This window comes from Pipistrellus hanaki (genome assembly GCF_964339955.1).
Source record: "Pipistrellus hanaki genome assembly, chromosome: 8".
NCBI classification, from domain to species: Eukaryota; Metazoa; Chordata; class Mammalia; order Chiroptera; family Vespertilionidae; genus Pipistrellus; species Pipistrellus hanaki.
The window spans coordinates 86629599-86644792 of NC_140510.1; the positions used below are offsets into that span (position 1 = coordinate 86629599).

At 50.7% G+C, this 15194-nt stretch overlaps 1 protein-coding gene across 1 annotated transcript in view; it reads right to left on the reverse strand.

The window, feature by feature from the left end:
- Positions 1-690: 690 nt before the first annotated feature.
- Positions 691-15194, reverse strand: part of FSIP2 (fibrous sheath interacting protein 2) — a gene marked incomplete at both ends in the record, with an annotated part of 48708 nt that continues 34204 nt past the window's right edge. The window contains 6 exons of the mRNA XM_084891340.1: positions 691-824; positions 2641-2729; positions 3457-3554; positions 5984-6358; positions 8880-11491; positions 11579-14919. Coding sequence (XP_084747466.1) covers positions 691-824; positions 2641-2729; positions 3457-3554; positions 5984-6358; positions 8880-11491; positions 11579-14919 — 6649 coding nt within the window. The remainder of the gene's footprint in view (positions 825-2640; positions 2730-3456; positions 3555-5983; positions 6359-8879; positions 11492-11578; positions 14920-15194) is intronic.

Below are 15194 nucleotides of genomic sequence, written 5' to 3' on the forward strand. Positions count from 1 at the left end.
TTTATAACTGGAGCCTTGCTATCTATTTTCATGTTGAAATATTTACATAAGGTTTCAATAATTTCACTGACCCATGATTTGTTGATGGTGTTTTGTCCACAAAGGTAGTGTGTCTGCAAAGGGTATCTGTCATCGCAGGGGTTACTTTATGCATTCTAGTATTTTATACCCAGTTGTTATTTCCTTCTCTGCGGTGCTGTAGCCACAGTCGGGTCTGGCTGCCTGGGAGATACCTTACAGAAGGATGACATGCTCTCTGCAGGTGGGAGACCGGCTTCCTCTGTTCGGTACAAACACTCTGATCTCAACATCCAAATACACAGGACAGCGAACCAATCGGTGTATAGCGGCATGGTAGACTCCAGCTCCAGGGTCATCTCGATTGGTTACCCATTTTGATACAAACACCTCTAACATTTAACAGAAAGAACTTCAGGTCCGCTTCCGGCTGTACCTGGGCTGAGCGTGCCCGCGGCCGCGTCCCGTCTCTTCCTCCCGTGGCCCCGGGTGGTAGCAGCGTCACCTCCTCAGACCCCGGGCCCCCTCCTCGCACCCACTCCCCCCGGCTCCGCCTCCTTCCTCTGGCTCTCCACCGTGGCCCCGTGTTGCATATGCCATCTCAGCCCACGAGGCTATGCTTCAAAAATCATTTATTTTCTAGATGAGGATAGAGGTCTGGGTACAAAAGGCTCAGCGCTGGGCGGGGGCCGCGGCCTTGGAGGCGCTGCTGCTGCTGCCGCTGCGGGAGAACACCTTGGACAGCGCCGACGTGACGCGGGCCAGCATCCCGGAGCCCTGCTTGGACGCGCTGGGCCGCGGCGCTCCTGTGGACAGAGAAGGGCAGCGTGGCCGTCTCTCAGGCGGCGGTTAGAACCCACACACGGCACTGACCGCACCGTGAGGGCGGCAAAGCCACTCTCAGGCGGTTTTTCTGGGAGGAAACAGGAGGAGTGAGGTCTCCATCTTGGACACTGACTCCTGAGGGGTCCAGTGCCCTGCTGGGCTCAGAGAGCGGAGAGTGGACACGCTGGGCTCAGAGAGCAGAGAGTGGACACGCTGGGCTCGGAGAGCGGAGAGTGGACACGCTGGGCTCGGAGAGTGGAGAGTGGACACGCTGGGCTCGGAGAGCAGAGAGTGGACACTGTGGGCTCGGAGAGCGGAGAGTGGCCGTGGTGGGCTCAGAGAGTGGAGAGTGGACACTGTGGGCTCAGAGAGCGGAGAGTGGACACGCTGGGCTCGGAGAGCAGAGAGTGGACATGCTGGGCTCGGAGAGCGGAGAGTGGACACGCTGGGCTCAGAGAGCAGAGAGTGGACACGCTGGGCTCAGAGAGCAGAGAGTGGCCGCGGTGGGCTTGGGTCCAGCTCCCGAACTCTTCCCGGCACCCTTCCCCCTCCTGAACCCTCAGGTGCAAAGAACGCCTTTCCTCTCCCAGCAGAAAACTCCCCCAAAGCATGGTGAGCTGAGCTCCCCGGGAACGAGCTCTCAGCTGTGTGCAGGGAGGGGGCCTGGTTCAGAGTGGTCCCGGGAGAGCAGACATGCATTAAGCCCGCCGGCGTGGCTCAGGGGGTGATCATCAACCTGTGAACCAGGAGGTCAGAGTTCGATTCCCGGTCAGGGCACAGGCCCGGGTTTCAGGCTCCATCCCCAGTGGGGGGTGTGCAGGAGGCAGCTGATCCATGATTCTATCTCATCATTGATGTTTTTCTCTCTCCCTTTCCCTTCCTCTCTGAAATCAATAAAAAAAAATTTTTTTTTTTGAAAAAAAGTGAGTTCCATTCTAGTTAGATTATGATGTCAGCAAATAAATGTAGCTCTAAAAGCCCCTCACCCCTCTTTTTTGTGGGTGCATTTTTGTAGGGCTAAGCCACAGGAAGAATAACCTCTCAAAAAATTGTTAAATCCTAGCATCATGGGTTCTGGCTCAGGTAGAAACTATGGAATTACATACCCTTATTTTGTGGCTATGTCTCCCAGGCGCCTGGTAAATATCAATTCATTGAATGCCATGTTCTTCGTAGAAATTAAGAAAATGTAATAGCAGTTCAGACGAGACAAGCTAACTGGCTCATTTGAACACCTGATGGATGTAGGATCATATTCCCAGAAGTAGTTCAAGTTCACAGAAAAACAAAACAAAACCACACACACACTCAAACAAACCCAGGGCTCATGTGCACATATGCACAGCCCATGGACACGGGCACAGGGTGGTGGCGGCCTGGGAGGGGCCAGTGTGGGGTGGATGGTGGTCAGTGGGGAAAAATGGGACATCCGGAATACTTCCAACTATAAAGAGAAATTTAAAAAAAATAATGATCAACCTTAGATTTGATAACTAAACTATTTATCAAAGCGGTAAACAAAGCCCTCTTTGGAATACTTTCTAATTTAAGTGAAAAAATGAACCTCACGCCAAAACCGGTTTGGCTCAGTGGATAGAGCATCGGTTGCGGACTCAAGGGTCCCAGGATCGATTCCGGTCAAGGGCATGTACCTTGGTTGCGGGCACATCCCCAGTAAGGGGTGTGCAGGAAGTAGTTGGTCGATGTTTCTCTGTCATCGATGTTTCTAGCTTTCTATCCCTCTTCCTACCTCTCTGTAAAATATCAATAAGATATATTTTTAAAAATGAATCTCACCTTCTGGTGCTTTAGCAGGCGTGCTCGGGGAATTAGCAGGCGTGCCTGGGGTATTATCAGGCGTGTCCGGGGCACTGGCCTTGGTCTCGCTGAAAGCAAAGGAAAAGGAGTGTTCCATGGTCTGCCCATCCAACGGGAGGAGGGGTCCCTCAGCAGGAGGACTCGTGGTGGCCGCTCTTCCCGTGGAAGCGAACTTGACCACCACACGCCTGCGTTTCCCAGCGGACAGCTATGATTTCTACATGGACTTTCCTCCCCGCTTTCCACACCACACGCCGTGTGACACCTCGACCGGCGGGGAGGGGACGGCTCTGTGCTTGCGCACATCCCCACGCTGGGCAGCCGTCATCCATCCTCTCCAGGACGTTTCCATCTTCCCCAACTGGCACCCCCGCCCCCTGTCCCTGGCACCCCGCTCTCCTCTCGCCTCACCCCTGGACCCACTCTTCTACTCCCCGCCTCCTGGTTGGCCACGGAGTATCCCATAGACGTGGGATCATGTGGTGTCTGTCCTTCTGTGACCGACTTAGCACCGTGTCTTCAAGGTCATGTGTGTTGTAGCGTGCCCCAGAATCGCCTCCCTGTTACAGGCTGAGCCAGGGTCTCATGGCTGTGTGTACCCCCTTTTAGCCATCCTCCCCCCCCCCCCGGAACGGGGGTCACGTGGGGAGGGGAGGCTTTGCAGGCACCCACCGGGGGAGCCCCTGAGGAAGGCGCCCAAGGGAAGGCCTGGGCTGAGCAGTGGCGCCATCGCATGCCACCAGGCCCTTCTCCCGGCGCCCTCCCCTGGCCCCCTGCTGCTCAGCGGCCGCGTACCTGGCTGGCAAGCCCAGGTCCTCCTGGTTGTAGGACGATGTGCTCATGATCCTGTGGACGAGGTGGTGGATCGGCTCGCCGGGCTCCGGCTCTTCCTTCTGAAAAGGCGGAGAGCCAGGCATGAGGCCCTCCCCCGCACAGCGCCAGGAAGCCTGGGAGGGAGGGAGAGAGGGTGGGGAAGACCGGGAGCCCTGCCATCCCCACTCAGTGTCTCTCTCCAGCGTAACCCTGCGGCCTGGGCTCAGGGAAGATGGCCTGCATTTTAACAAGGCGTCTGGGTGGATTTTAACGAAGAACCTCCCACAATGTTTGGAGAACATTAGCTTTCCGTTTCTGCACTTCACTAGTGTTTTAATCAGGTTTTACTGACTTCAAGAATGAAAGGAATAGACATACTCCGGGTCAACTCGGAAGCTCGCCAGGCCAGTCGCTATGAGTGGCACTCTGATTTGCTTGTGTGGGACTCACATGTGAATTTCATGGCCATATCTTTTACGGAAATACCTTTATTCGGACGTTGGTTAGAATCTCCAACAAGGCTATTACGACTGGGAACATTACTTGCAATATATTCTGACTTTTGCTAATGTTATACAACAATATCTCTTTAAAAATATTATTATGTAAGTTTTACATATACAACATTATAATTCAACAAGTGTAGACACTGAAGAGCGATCACCCCCAAAAGCCTCGTTACTCTCCATTTCCATCCCATGGGCCCCTGTGACCCCATCACCTGTCCTACCCCGCTAACCTCTGGTCACCACCCATCTGTCCTCAGCATCTATTAGGTTTCTTTCTTTCTTTCTATCTATCTTTCTTTCTTTCTTTCTTTCTTTCTTTCTTTCTTTCTTATTTAAATTTTCACATGAGTGAAGTCACATATTATTTATCTTTCTCTTTCTGACTTATTTCATTTCACATTACACCTTTAAGGCCTATCCATTTTGTCAAAAATGGCAAGATTTCATTATTTTTTATTATCGAACAGTATTCCATGTACATGTAACCACAGTGTATCTCTCCATTCATTGTTGGACACTGAAGTTGCTTCTATATGATGACTACTGTAAGCAGTGCTGCATGAATACAGGGGTGTATATATCTTTTCAAATGAGTGTTTTCATATTTTCATCATGTACATATCCAGAAGTAGAATAATAGCTGGATTATGTGGTAGTTCTATTCTTAATATTTTGAGGAACCTCCATGCAGTTTTCCACGTGGCTGATTCAACTTACAGTCCTACCAACAGTATACAAGGGTCATATTTTCTCCATGTTCTCCCCAACATTTATTATTCCTTATATTTTTATAATAGCCATTCTACAGGTTTAGATTTGAAGTTCCCTAATAAATAGTGATGTTGAACATCTTTTCATGTACCTATTGGCCACCTGTTATGTCTTCTTTGAAAGACATGTCTATCTGAATCTCTGTCCACTTTCAGTTGGGTTTACTTTTTATTGCTGCATGATTCCTTTATATAGTTTTGAACATTAGCCCCTTATTGGATGTATGATTTGAAAATATCTTCCCCTATTCAGTGGGTTGTCTTCTTTTCTTTATTGATCCCAGAGAGGCGGGAGAGGAAAAGGGAGAGATAGAAACATCAATGAGGAGAGAGAATCATTCATCGGCTGCCTCTTGCACACCTCCTACTGAGGATTGAGCCCACAACCTGGGCATGTGCCCTGACCAAGAATCAAACCATGACCTCCTGGTTCATAGGTCGATGCTCAACCACTGAGCCATGCTGGCTGCGCTGTCTTTTTGTTTTAAGGATGGTTTCCTTCACTGTACCAGAAAGTCTTTTGTTTTGTTGTAGTCCCTTTCATTTACTTTTCCATTTTTATTTTGTTCCCTTGCATTTATAGTCAGGCCCACACAAACATCAAGGCTTTTTGGATCCTACCTGCATAAGGCTTCTCCACGTAGAATCTTCAATGGGTGCCAAGGAGGGTGCAAGGAGTTTTATTGTTTCGGGTCTTCATTCTGCTCTCTGGGCTTCCTGGACCTGCCTGTCTATTTCCTTTTCAGAATTAGGGATGTTTGGAGCCATTATTTCCTCAAATAATTTTCAATGCAAACCTAGATAATCTGAATGTGTGTGGATCTTTTATTTTCTCCCTGCCTTGGCCCTTCCTCTGGTTATATCCTACCTGCATAGAATCTTCAATGGATGTTTATTAGCTAAAATACAGTAAAGGCTGGCGTCCATTAAGTAACAGGTATAAGTAATTAGCTTTCATTTTTCCCACACAGTTTCTCCCAACGTCTGTCCTCCGGGGGCTTCTAACTAACCCAGGGCTCTGTCTGCGACCTGCACTCCCTCCGTTGAGTTTTGTGGCTTCGTCTGTTAATCTTTTCTCTTACCCTGTGAACATCACCAGGCTCAGAGACGGTGGGAACCACTTTCGTGTTCTTCGCTGCCTAAGGAAGGTGTGTTTTGGGCAGGGTTTCTGAAGCTCTCTACCTCCTCCGTACCTGTCTGGTCTCGGGGCAGTCCTGCTCACTCACTCACCTCGCCCTGTGGCTCAGTCCCCCAGCAGGATTCGGTGACGGCTATGATGGTGGAGTTGGTGGACCGGTCCAGCTCGATGGCCCTCCCCTTGGGCCCTCCGGAAGGCTTCCAGGTCGGCTCTGGGCTCTCCGTGTCGGCCCCCATGGCTTTGTCATCAAACAGCTGTTCACCCTTTTCTTCTCTGATGTCCTCTTTCAGCACAAACTCAGAGTCATTAGTCGCTGCCTCCTCACCCAGGTACTTTTCTGACTTAGCTTCGATATCATGAACTACTAATCGGACGAGAAGATCTTGCTTGCCCTGAACATCTTTCAAAAGCTCCACCTTGGAGATATCAGGCTTCCTTATATTCTGAAAGGAATTTCGGCCAACAGGCTGCAATGGAAGTGACAGTGAATATTAAAAACAAGTGCCTCCGCCCCCTTTCCCTATCGTTCTATGGTCCTAGAGCCATGTCAGCATGATTTATAGTTTCAATTTAAATACCATTCCCTTCCCTGCCACTCACTTGTATGTTAGCAATATTTTAAGAAGAATCAAATGGAAATTATGAGAAATGCTTGGTGTCTGCCATCATCTTTTGCACTCGGAGATCATATTAATCTCCCACGACTTCAGAGTATAGAAGGTCTGTAACAGGTCCTTTTTTCTTAAACTTGATATTTTGCTACAGCATAATTTACTTTTTATCCACTTACTTCTAAAGTTTTGTAACAGAAGTAGTCGTGGTAATCTATTTTTCAAAAATTCTAGATAAGGAACCACAGAGGAACCTTTCATTCCCCAGTAAAAACCTGGTTATCATCTAGTTTTGATTTTTAAAAGATTGATACCAAAATTGTGAACGTTTTTTATTTGATCCCTATTCTTCTGCCCCTGGTTCTCTGGACATGTATTTTTCAAAAGAATGTTTAGAACATACATCTCCACTCTTCTCACCTACCTCATCAAATCTCTCTTTCTATTCTCCATGTCAAAAGACAGTTCAAAGACATCGATGATTAAATATAAATAAGAGAGTTTCCCCACTTTTGTAGCCTTTGATGATGCCACGCAGCCTCTAAACTGACTTACTAATGTCGACCTCAACATGCCTTTGCAACGTGTTAAGTTCGTTTTCGGAAAATAGTGTCCTAAAAGAATATATAACAACATATAGAAACTGCCTTCTTAGGAAATGAAAACAATCCATTTTGATTTTCTGTGTTAGTGGAGGGAACTGGTGGCTGAGAAAATCCAAAGTCCTTCTATGTGGCTTTGGGATTTGTAACTGTGTGTGGTTTTAATAATGTATGTGCCTCATGTGTGGGAATTTGTCACCTCAAAGCAGAAAGGAAAGCCCGGAGGTCGAGCTGACAGTCTGGGTTGGGTCTCTGTCTTCTGTCTTTGGTTCCTCCGTGCGGAGAGAGACCCTATTGGTCGTACTCAGAATGGTGCAGGTCACATGTCTTAGCAGAGCTCACTATGTCTGCGTCTTTACTTGTTAGTTTTGTTTAGGATGGCTTTTCTTCCCCTTAGAGGACAGAGGACGGGGTAACTGTTTGGGTTAAGTAGTCTCTTCCTGCTTCCTTCTGTCTATAAAGACTTAAGCAAAGAGAGCTGGTAACCAAGGGTACTATTTGTGACAGAAAATTCTACCGATAATTAAAAACTGATTTTGAGTAGTGTTACTCCACAGTCTGTTCACACCCTCTTGCTCCCGAGAGAGTACTTGTAAGTAAAGGAAGACTACCAAGTTGCACGCTAGTGCAATGATGAGAACTCATGTGGAACAGGAATGTTTGAGCCAGAAAGGATTGGTCCAAAAGGTTTAGGATGTAGTAGATGATATTAGGGTCGCAGCCCAGGATAAACTCGGTTATCTGGGTATGAAAACGTAAAGCCTTCGGTAACATGTTTACAGAACCCGAGACTGAGTCCCGGGGGCTGCAGGGCAGGGCTGGGGAAGTTCACCTCCAGTGTGTGCTCCAAGGAGCATGGTTCTATATGTTTTTTTTTCCACCTCATTGTCCAGACCACAGATTACATGCCTGGACACACATAGTCATCCTGTGAACGAGCACCATTAGAACAGGGGCTTTGATACAGATGACGAATCCTCAGTGGCACAGTGTCCTTGCAACAAGGACATTATTTTGGCATTTTACAGTCCCAGGTTTAATGTGTGGGCTCCAAGTGTGAGTGGCAGGGCAGAGCTAGATCTACAGAAAGAGGACTCGGGGTCGTAAACGTGGCAGCATCTGGGCTGCTGGGTCCAGGAAAAGGGGAGGAGAGGGAATAACCATGTACTTCATTGCAGTATAGAAGAAATTGAAAAAGGCTAATGTAACGAAGGTTGAATAGTAAGAAACAAGTATAATCTGAGAGTTTGTCGTCTACTGTTTGTTGACATGTTGCTAAAAGCCAAAAGGTTACTACAGTGGTGGAGCTGTAAGCCTGAGCTATGTTAGACAGTTTTTGGACCTTCATGTGTCTTGATAGCCTAGCTGTCCCTTTGAGATGCCTTTCGACATCCACGGTAAGAACTACAGGAACCACGTGAGATTGTGCTTCTTCTGAATCTTCAAATGGAGATTATAACCATATTCAGCCTGCTTGTACTGTGAAGGGTATGTCCCTGTATTCCCATTCTATTTAAAAACAAACAAAAAAACAACAACAAAACAAAACAGTTGAAAAGGATTGTCTTAGGAACACTAGCCTGAGACCGTGAGAGGGAACCACTGTGTCCAAGTCCCAGAAAGCCAGATGCCTGCAGGGCTGACCCAATTCGCCCGCTGGGCGGGGCCACAGCAGCAGCCACAGAAGCATCCCAAATACCTATGGAGGGGGAGGGTCACAGAGCCCCCTCGTCTCAGTCTTCACCCTATTTCCCTGTGGTTGCGTTTACACTCACCTCTAAGGGTTTCACGTCTAGATGCCCCGACCTGGTCAACGAGGTGCGCCTCTCTTTCTTCATCTTTTCCCCATTGGCTGTGTCTGCGGCGCTGTAACATTTCCCCTGTATGGATGCTCTCCTCACGTCTGCGATGCTGTGTCCAGTGTTCCTTAGACACTCCACCTGAAGCTTCTCCAGAGGTAGCGTTTTTACCGAGATGACCGCTAAGTGTTCCGAGAGAATGGCGGGGTCTATTTTGAGGGGCTTATTCCCAATGTGGGGAACAATTTTGATCGGCGTATCCTCCCCAGATGAAATTTGTTCTGGACTTTCATTCTTCGAGTCAGGGCTCATGTTGGAAGCATGTTCTTGCGCCTTCTGAACAATTCTGTTCACATCCAGGTCTCCGAAGGGGTCCGCGTTGGGATTCTGGGAGCGATCTGGGTCCGTGCCCAAGGAGACCTCGGTCACGCTGTGGATGATTAGGTCAGCCACCTTTTTAGGGAAGACCCTGTTGGTGCCTCTGATGTCGTAGTAGAGGTCCTTGTAGCTCCCGGACTGGATCAGCACATTGCTGTAGATGGAGTCGATAACCTGAGAGATCATTTCGACACTTTTCGGGTGTAAAACCTGCCCTTCAGAGTCAGCGGCCACGAGGCTAATGTTGCTTTTGGAAATCTCGGCGGTCACAGATTTGGTCAGCTGAGATGCAATTTTATTTAACTCGGGCTTTGACAAGTTCTTGGCGTCTTTGCTGGTGGCACTCGGCAACTTCACTAACTTGGCCAAGAACAGGGCCAATGCTTCCTCTAAACACGTGACATCCAACGTGGAACCTTTTTTGGAGGAAGACTTGTCCTGGGGCTTAAACTCATCGACAATTTTGACCACCTTTTCCATAATTTTGACCGCTTCCAGAACCAGTTCTGAGCTTGATACTTCTTCCTCTCCTTGAGGCTGAAATTTAGAATTGGAAATCTCCTTCACCATCAAGAAGCCGATGATGTCAGAGAGAACGTTGCTCTTCCCCATTAAGTCTTTGAAGATGGACGTGTGGGAGCCGGAGTGCTTTAGCACCCGGCTGTAGACAGAATTCACGACCTTTTCGATCGTTTCGTTGTCTGCTAGTGGCACCGTAGGCAGTTCCTTGGCTGGTGGTATGAGCTTGATCTTGCTTTTCGAGATAAATTCTTGCAGGGAAGTTAATATTTTGGACATGATGTTTTGCATTTCAGTTTCCAGAGATTTGTTTCTTTTCTTGTCCACCTTGGGGAACACCGATAAAAGCTTGCATAGGAACTGGACGGCGATCTCCTCCATGACGTTGTAATGCAGCCTGCGGGCCGGTGTGGGCGGGGGCCGGGGCGTGTCCGTGCTGCAGAGGACGTCCTTGAGGATGTTGTCGATGATGCTGTCCACCTCCGCGCACTGGCACGGCGTCAGCTCTCCCGAAAAATAGCTCTGCAGCTGGTTCCCGGACACTTCCCGGAGCACCAGCTCCACGATGGACTCCGAGAGGATCCGGCAGCCGCTGGCCACGCACTTGCGTATGGTCTCCTGCGACCCGAACTGGGACCGGAGGTTCTCGTAGATAGAAAGGGCCACCAGCTGGGTGACCTCCTCGTCGTTGGGGTGCAGGGACTCCACGTACCGAATGGTCATGTCTTCGTCCTTGGAGATCTCTGCCATGACGGTGCCCAGCAGCTTCACCTGGAGGAAATCCAGTTCCGAGAGCCCCCCGCCCTCCGGGGCGGCGTCTGCTGTGGTTTTGGGCGCGATGGAGAAAATCTTATGCAGAAGCGCAGAGATCACGTTGTGAAGAAACTCGTGGGGCAGCAGGATGGTGTACGGCGAGGACGTCTGGCACTCCTTGCTGGCCGTCCGGACCGCCTTCTGGACCTTTCGGACGACGTCCTTACGTTCCAGAGGCAGGCACGCCGCCGCCGGGACCCGGTCGCTGGGCTCCAAGTTCAGCTGGTGCTGAAACGCCTCACTGATCATGGCGCTGGTCAGTCTTTTCGCTATATTTCCCCCGTTGCTCTTTATATTCTGGCGGAGGGAGTCTGGAGACTTGAATTCCTTCAAAATACTGCACACGGAAGAGTGAACGACTTTGTTGACCAAGGACTTATCGACGGCCGGGATCCTATCCAGGAAGGACAGCACCTCCAGAGGGAATTTTTTCATCACTTTGTGCACTTGTGACGTTTTCCCCGCCGCCGCGGCGCGCTTGGCGGGAGGGGAGGCGCCTGCCGCCGCTGCCCTTGGCTCTTTCTGCTCGGGAGGCCCTTTAGGAGCGGACGGCCCTCTGCTTCCGGGCGGGGCCAGCGGGCTTTCCCTTTCTGGCCTGAACACCTTGATCTGTGCCTTGGACAGCTCCTTCAGCATCGAGTCCAGGAGCTGCATGGCTGTGTCGTGGAGGTCGGCTTGGTGCCGGCCGCCACTGGCACTCTGGCCTCTGCCAGCCGTCCGTGCTTCGGGCAAGGCACCAAGGATCAGCTTGTTCACCATCTCGATGATCACGTCCTCCAGAAGTTTCGCGGGGAAGATCCCAGGCTTGCTTTTCGGAGGGTTCTGAGCGCTGTCCGGTTTCCTGGGCTCCTTCTTAGTCTCCTTCACTTCCACTTTCTCTTTCCCTCCCCCTTGTTTTTTCTCTTTCTCTCTCGCTCCCTTGTTGTACTCTTCTTCCTCCTGCTCCGGGGCAGGGAGGTCTTTGCCGCCCGAGAGGGACGAGTCCCTGACGGAGACAGACTTGGCAAAATCCTTGCGGGCCTCTTGGGGGACCTGAACCTTATCGCCAGGGGGATATTGGGTGTGTGACTGTTCTGATTCTGGAGCGAAATAGGTTTCTAAGATATTGTCGTAAATATTCTCAGTGATACTCTGGACGTGTTCATAGTCCGCAACTTGTTTGTTTATATCGACCAGGGGGCGGCTGCCTTTTCTGTCCACGAAGGTCAGCCTTGGAGTCACCAGGCCTTCCGTGGTGGTCGATGCATCTGCCACGTTGAGTTGCACAGGAAACAGATAAGGCTCATAATCCTTTCTCAATGTACCCATTCCTCTCTGGTCCAAACCCGGTCCAACCGTTTTCTCCTTCCACTCGGTCGCCACGGCAGCTCCCGGGGTCTGAGTGTACGCCTCAGCGCGCTGCTTCTCTTCACCCGTTGACACCGACTTGCTTTTCTTCTCGGGCTCATTGTTTTTCTGTGCTCCCTTCAGATCTGACTTCTCACTCTCTTTACTCTTCACACTGGTGGTTGGAGAGGCAACCGTTTTACTCTTCACACTGGTCGTCGGAGAGGTAACCGTTGCTGCATCCTTAGTGTAACTTTTAATTGAAACCTGCGTTTTCTTTTCATTCTCTTTCTTTTTAGTTGCCACACCTGCCGGCAACCCCAACAACAGGCTCACCAGGTTACACTTCATTGTTCTCGTCAGAGAGGCCACTTTCCGGTCTGGGGACTCGCCTTTTCTCACGGGCATCTCCTCGCTCGGGAGACTCCTCTTTCTGTTTGCCGTGCCTCTGTCCGGTTCCGAAGTTCCCGGCACCTGCTTCCGGCCCGAGGGGGAAGTGTGTTTGTAGGATTGCACTGAGAAAGCCAGTTGGTTTCCTTTGGGGCCCGTGCTACTCGGGGCAGCGGCTTTCTGTGGCAGGTGTTGAACCCTTTGGGTGATGGGCTCCGGGTTTAGAAATGAGAAGAAGGTGGAAGACCAGTCTCCTGAAAACAGGGGTTGGATTTTGAAGGCAGAGATTGCCTTTTGGGCTAGTCCAGCAATCGTTTCGATGAGCTCGTGACCTTCTTCATCCTTCTGAATGTCATCCGAGTCGTACTTCCCTATGAACTGGTCGTACACAAAGTTGGATATCTTATCCACCGTCTCCTTATCAACCGGTGGGAAAGCAAAGACCTCTTCAGCCTTCGGTAGAACTTTCACTTCGCTTTTCCTAAATTCTCCTATCAGAGAGTTTGCGAATTTTACAGCCAACCCCACCAGGTCTGTCTCTGGCGCCCCTTTTTCCTTAGGCTCTTCTGTAATACTTAGAAGGGAGTAAAACTTGCGAACAAGGTCAACCACCACGTCTTCCAAAAATGTAGCTGAGTAGAGAGAAGTCTGAGTCTTCTCCTTCCCAGGCTTGGTGAGTGCAGAGCCCCCGTCGCCCTGCAAAAATGGCCTCAGATGGTGGTCCATGATTTCCTTCATAATGAAACCTGCGGCTTTGCTGAGGAACGAGCCTGCCTTTTTGTCTGCGTCCTTTTTCACTTCAGCTTGAAATTCAGGTTTTTTCACGATATTGTTACATATCGAGTCCACCAAGTTCTCGATCACGTCCAGCTGGCTGCTCTCGGCATTCTCCTCTGCCGTGGTGAGGCGGACCTCGTGTTCCGTGATCTCTTTGATGATGTCATCCGTCAGCTTTGAGGCTGCAGCCAGGAACCCGTCGTCGTCCGGGGAAGCGCCCTCCTCCCTGGGCTCGCGCGCCCGGTGGGCGGGGGGGAAGATGCTCCCGATGAGCTTGGATACGATGTTCTCCAGCAGCGCACACGGCAGCACCGTCATGCACGGGGCAGCGGGGCTGGCCTTGGCGATGACGTTCAGCACGTTTCGGATGATGTTATCGGTTTGGAGGGACGCGCAGGAAGAGGACACCAGTTCTCCCGACACCAACGACTGCACCTGCTGATCGTAGATTTCTTCCAACAGTAAATGGTAAATTTTCCTGCCAAAGGAAGTCGTGTCCCTCTGCATGACCTTGTAGACCTGAATCAGAGATTTGTATTCGCCCAGTATCTTCTCATAAATCAGGTTGGCTGTTTTTCGAACCATTTCTTTGTATCTTGCGGAAGAGCACATGTCATTGTCCAAATAATTCGAAACCACGATCTCCGACGTGGTGAACTCCAGGACAATCGATTTTACTAAGGTCGTCACGATGTCAGTGATTTTGCCTTTCACCATGTCCGGCTCCTCGGCCGCTAGGACGTTGTGGGAGAACGCGTACAGGAGTTTACACAGCAGCTCAGCGATGACCTCCTCCAGGAAGGCTGCCGAGTTCACGACGAGAGCCAGCGACCCTTGCTGAGCACCGGCTGCTATTTGTTTATTCTCAAGGTCAACCACAGCAGGGAGGCATGTCTTATCTCCAGGTAAAAATGACTGGAGGTGATGGTTAAATATTTCCTTGATGATAAAACTCGCTATTTTCGAAACAGGCATCTTACTTATCCCTTTCTTATCCTTCGTGAGAGACTGGTAGAGCTTTGAGCGTGAAAGCTCGGCGTAGATGGAATCCACCATGGACTGGATGTCTTTCTCGGACATCATGCTCTGTTTTTGACCACCGTGTTTGACGATGCAGATTGCGTGTTTGGAAATGATCGACATGATCTCGTGTATAAGTTTTAGGACGGAATCACTTAACTGGGACTTGGAAGTGCTCCTGCCTTCCGCGCTGGCGGCCAGCGGGCCCACCTGCGAGACCAGCTGCGTGACGACCTTCTCCAGGTGGGAGTGCGACAGCATGGTGGTGTAGATGGTCGACGCCTGTCTCTGGAACCGTGACTTAGTGATATAACCATGGACTTTCTTTATCAGAACGTCGACGTTCAGTGTGGTGTACGACTTGAAACGGAGCTTTCCCACCAGCTTCGGGTGAATTTGGAAATCAAACGTGTGGGCCAGGACGCTTTTGGTCACCCTGGCTGCCAAGATCTTGGTGTCGTTTAGAAAATCGTAATCGGGCAGGATGTCCATTTCGTACTCCTGCAGCACTTTGCTGAACACCACGTCCACGATGCTCTGGAGGACGTCGCTCTCCACCGGAGGCAAGCAGCACTGCTCCTCCGCGTCCTCCAGGATGCGGACCTGGGCTCTTGAGAGCTCTTCCGCTATCAGATAGATGAGCTTCCTGGCTTTGTCCAGAAGCTCGTCTTCCGAGTCTTTTGCTGGTTTTGTTTGCACGATGCCCAACACCCTGTGGAATATCTTCCTTAAAACCCCAAAGATCACGTCTTCCAGAAACGCTGCCGAGTAGACGTTTTCAGGAGGCCAGGGCCTGCGCTCGACGGCAAGAGGCCAGGGCCTGCGCTCGGCAGCAGAGGGCCAGGGCCTGCGCTCAGCAGTAGAGTGCCAGGGCCTGCGCTCGGCAGCAGAGGGCCAGGGCCTGCGCTCAGCAGCAGGAGTCCAGGGCCTGCGCTCGGCAGCAGGAGTCCAGGGCCTGCGCTCGGGGGCAGAGGGCCAGGGCCTGCGCTCAGCAGCAGGAGTCCAGGGCCTGCGATCGGGGGCAGAGGGCCAGGGCCTGCGCTCTGCAGCAGGAGTCCAAGGCCTGCG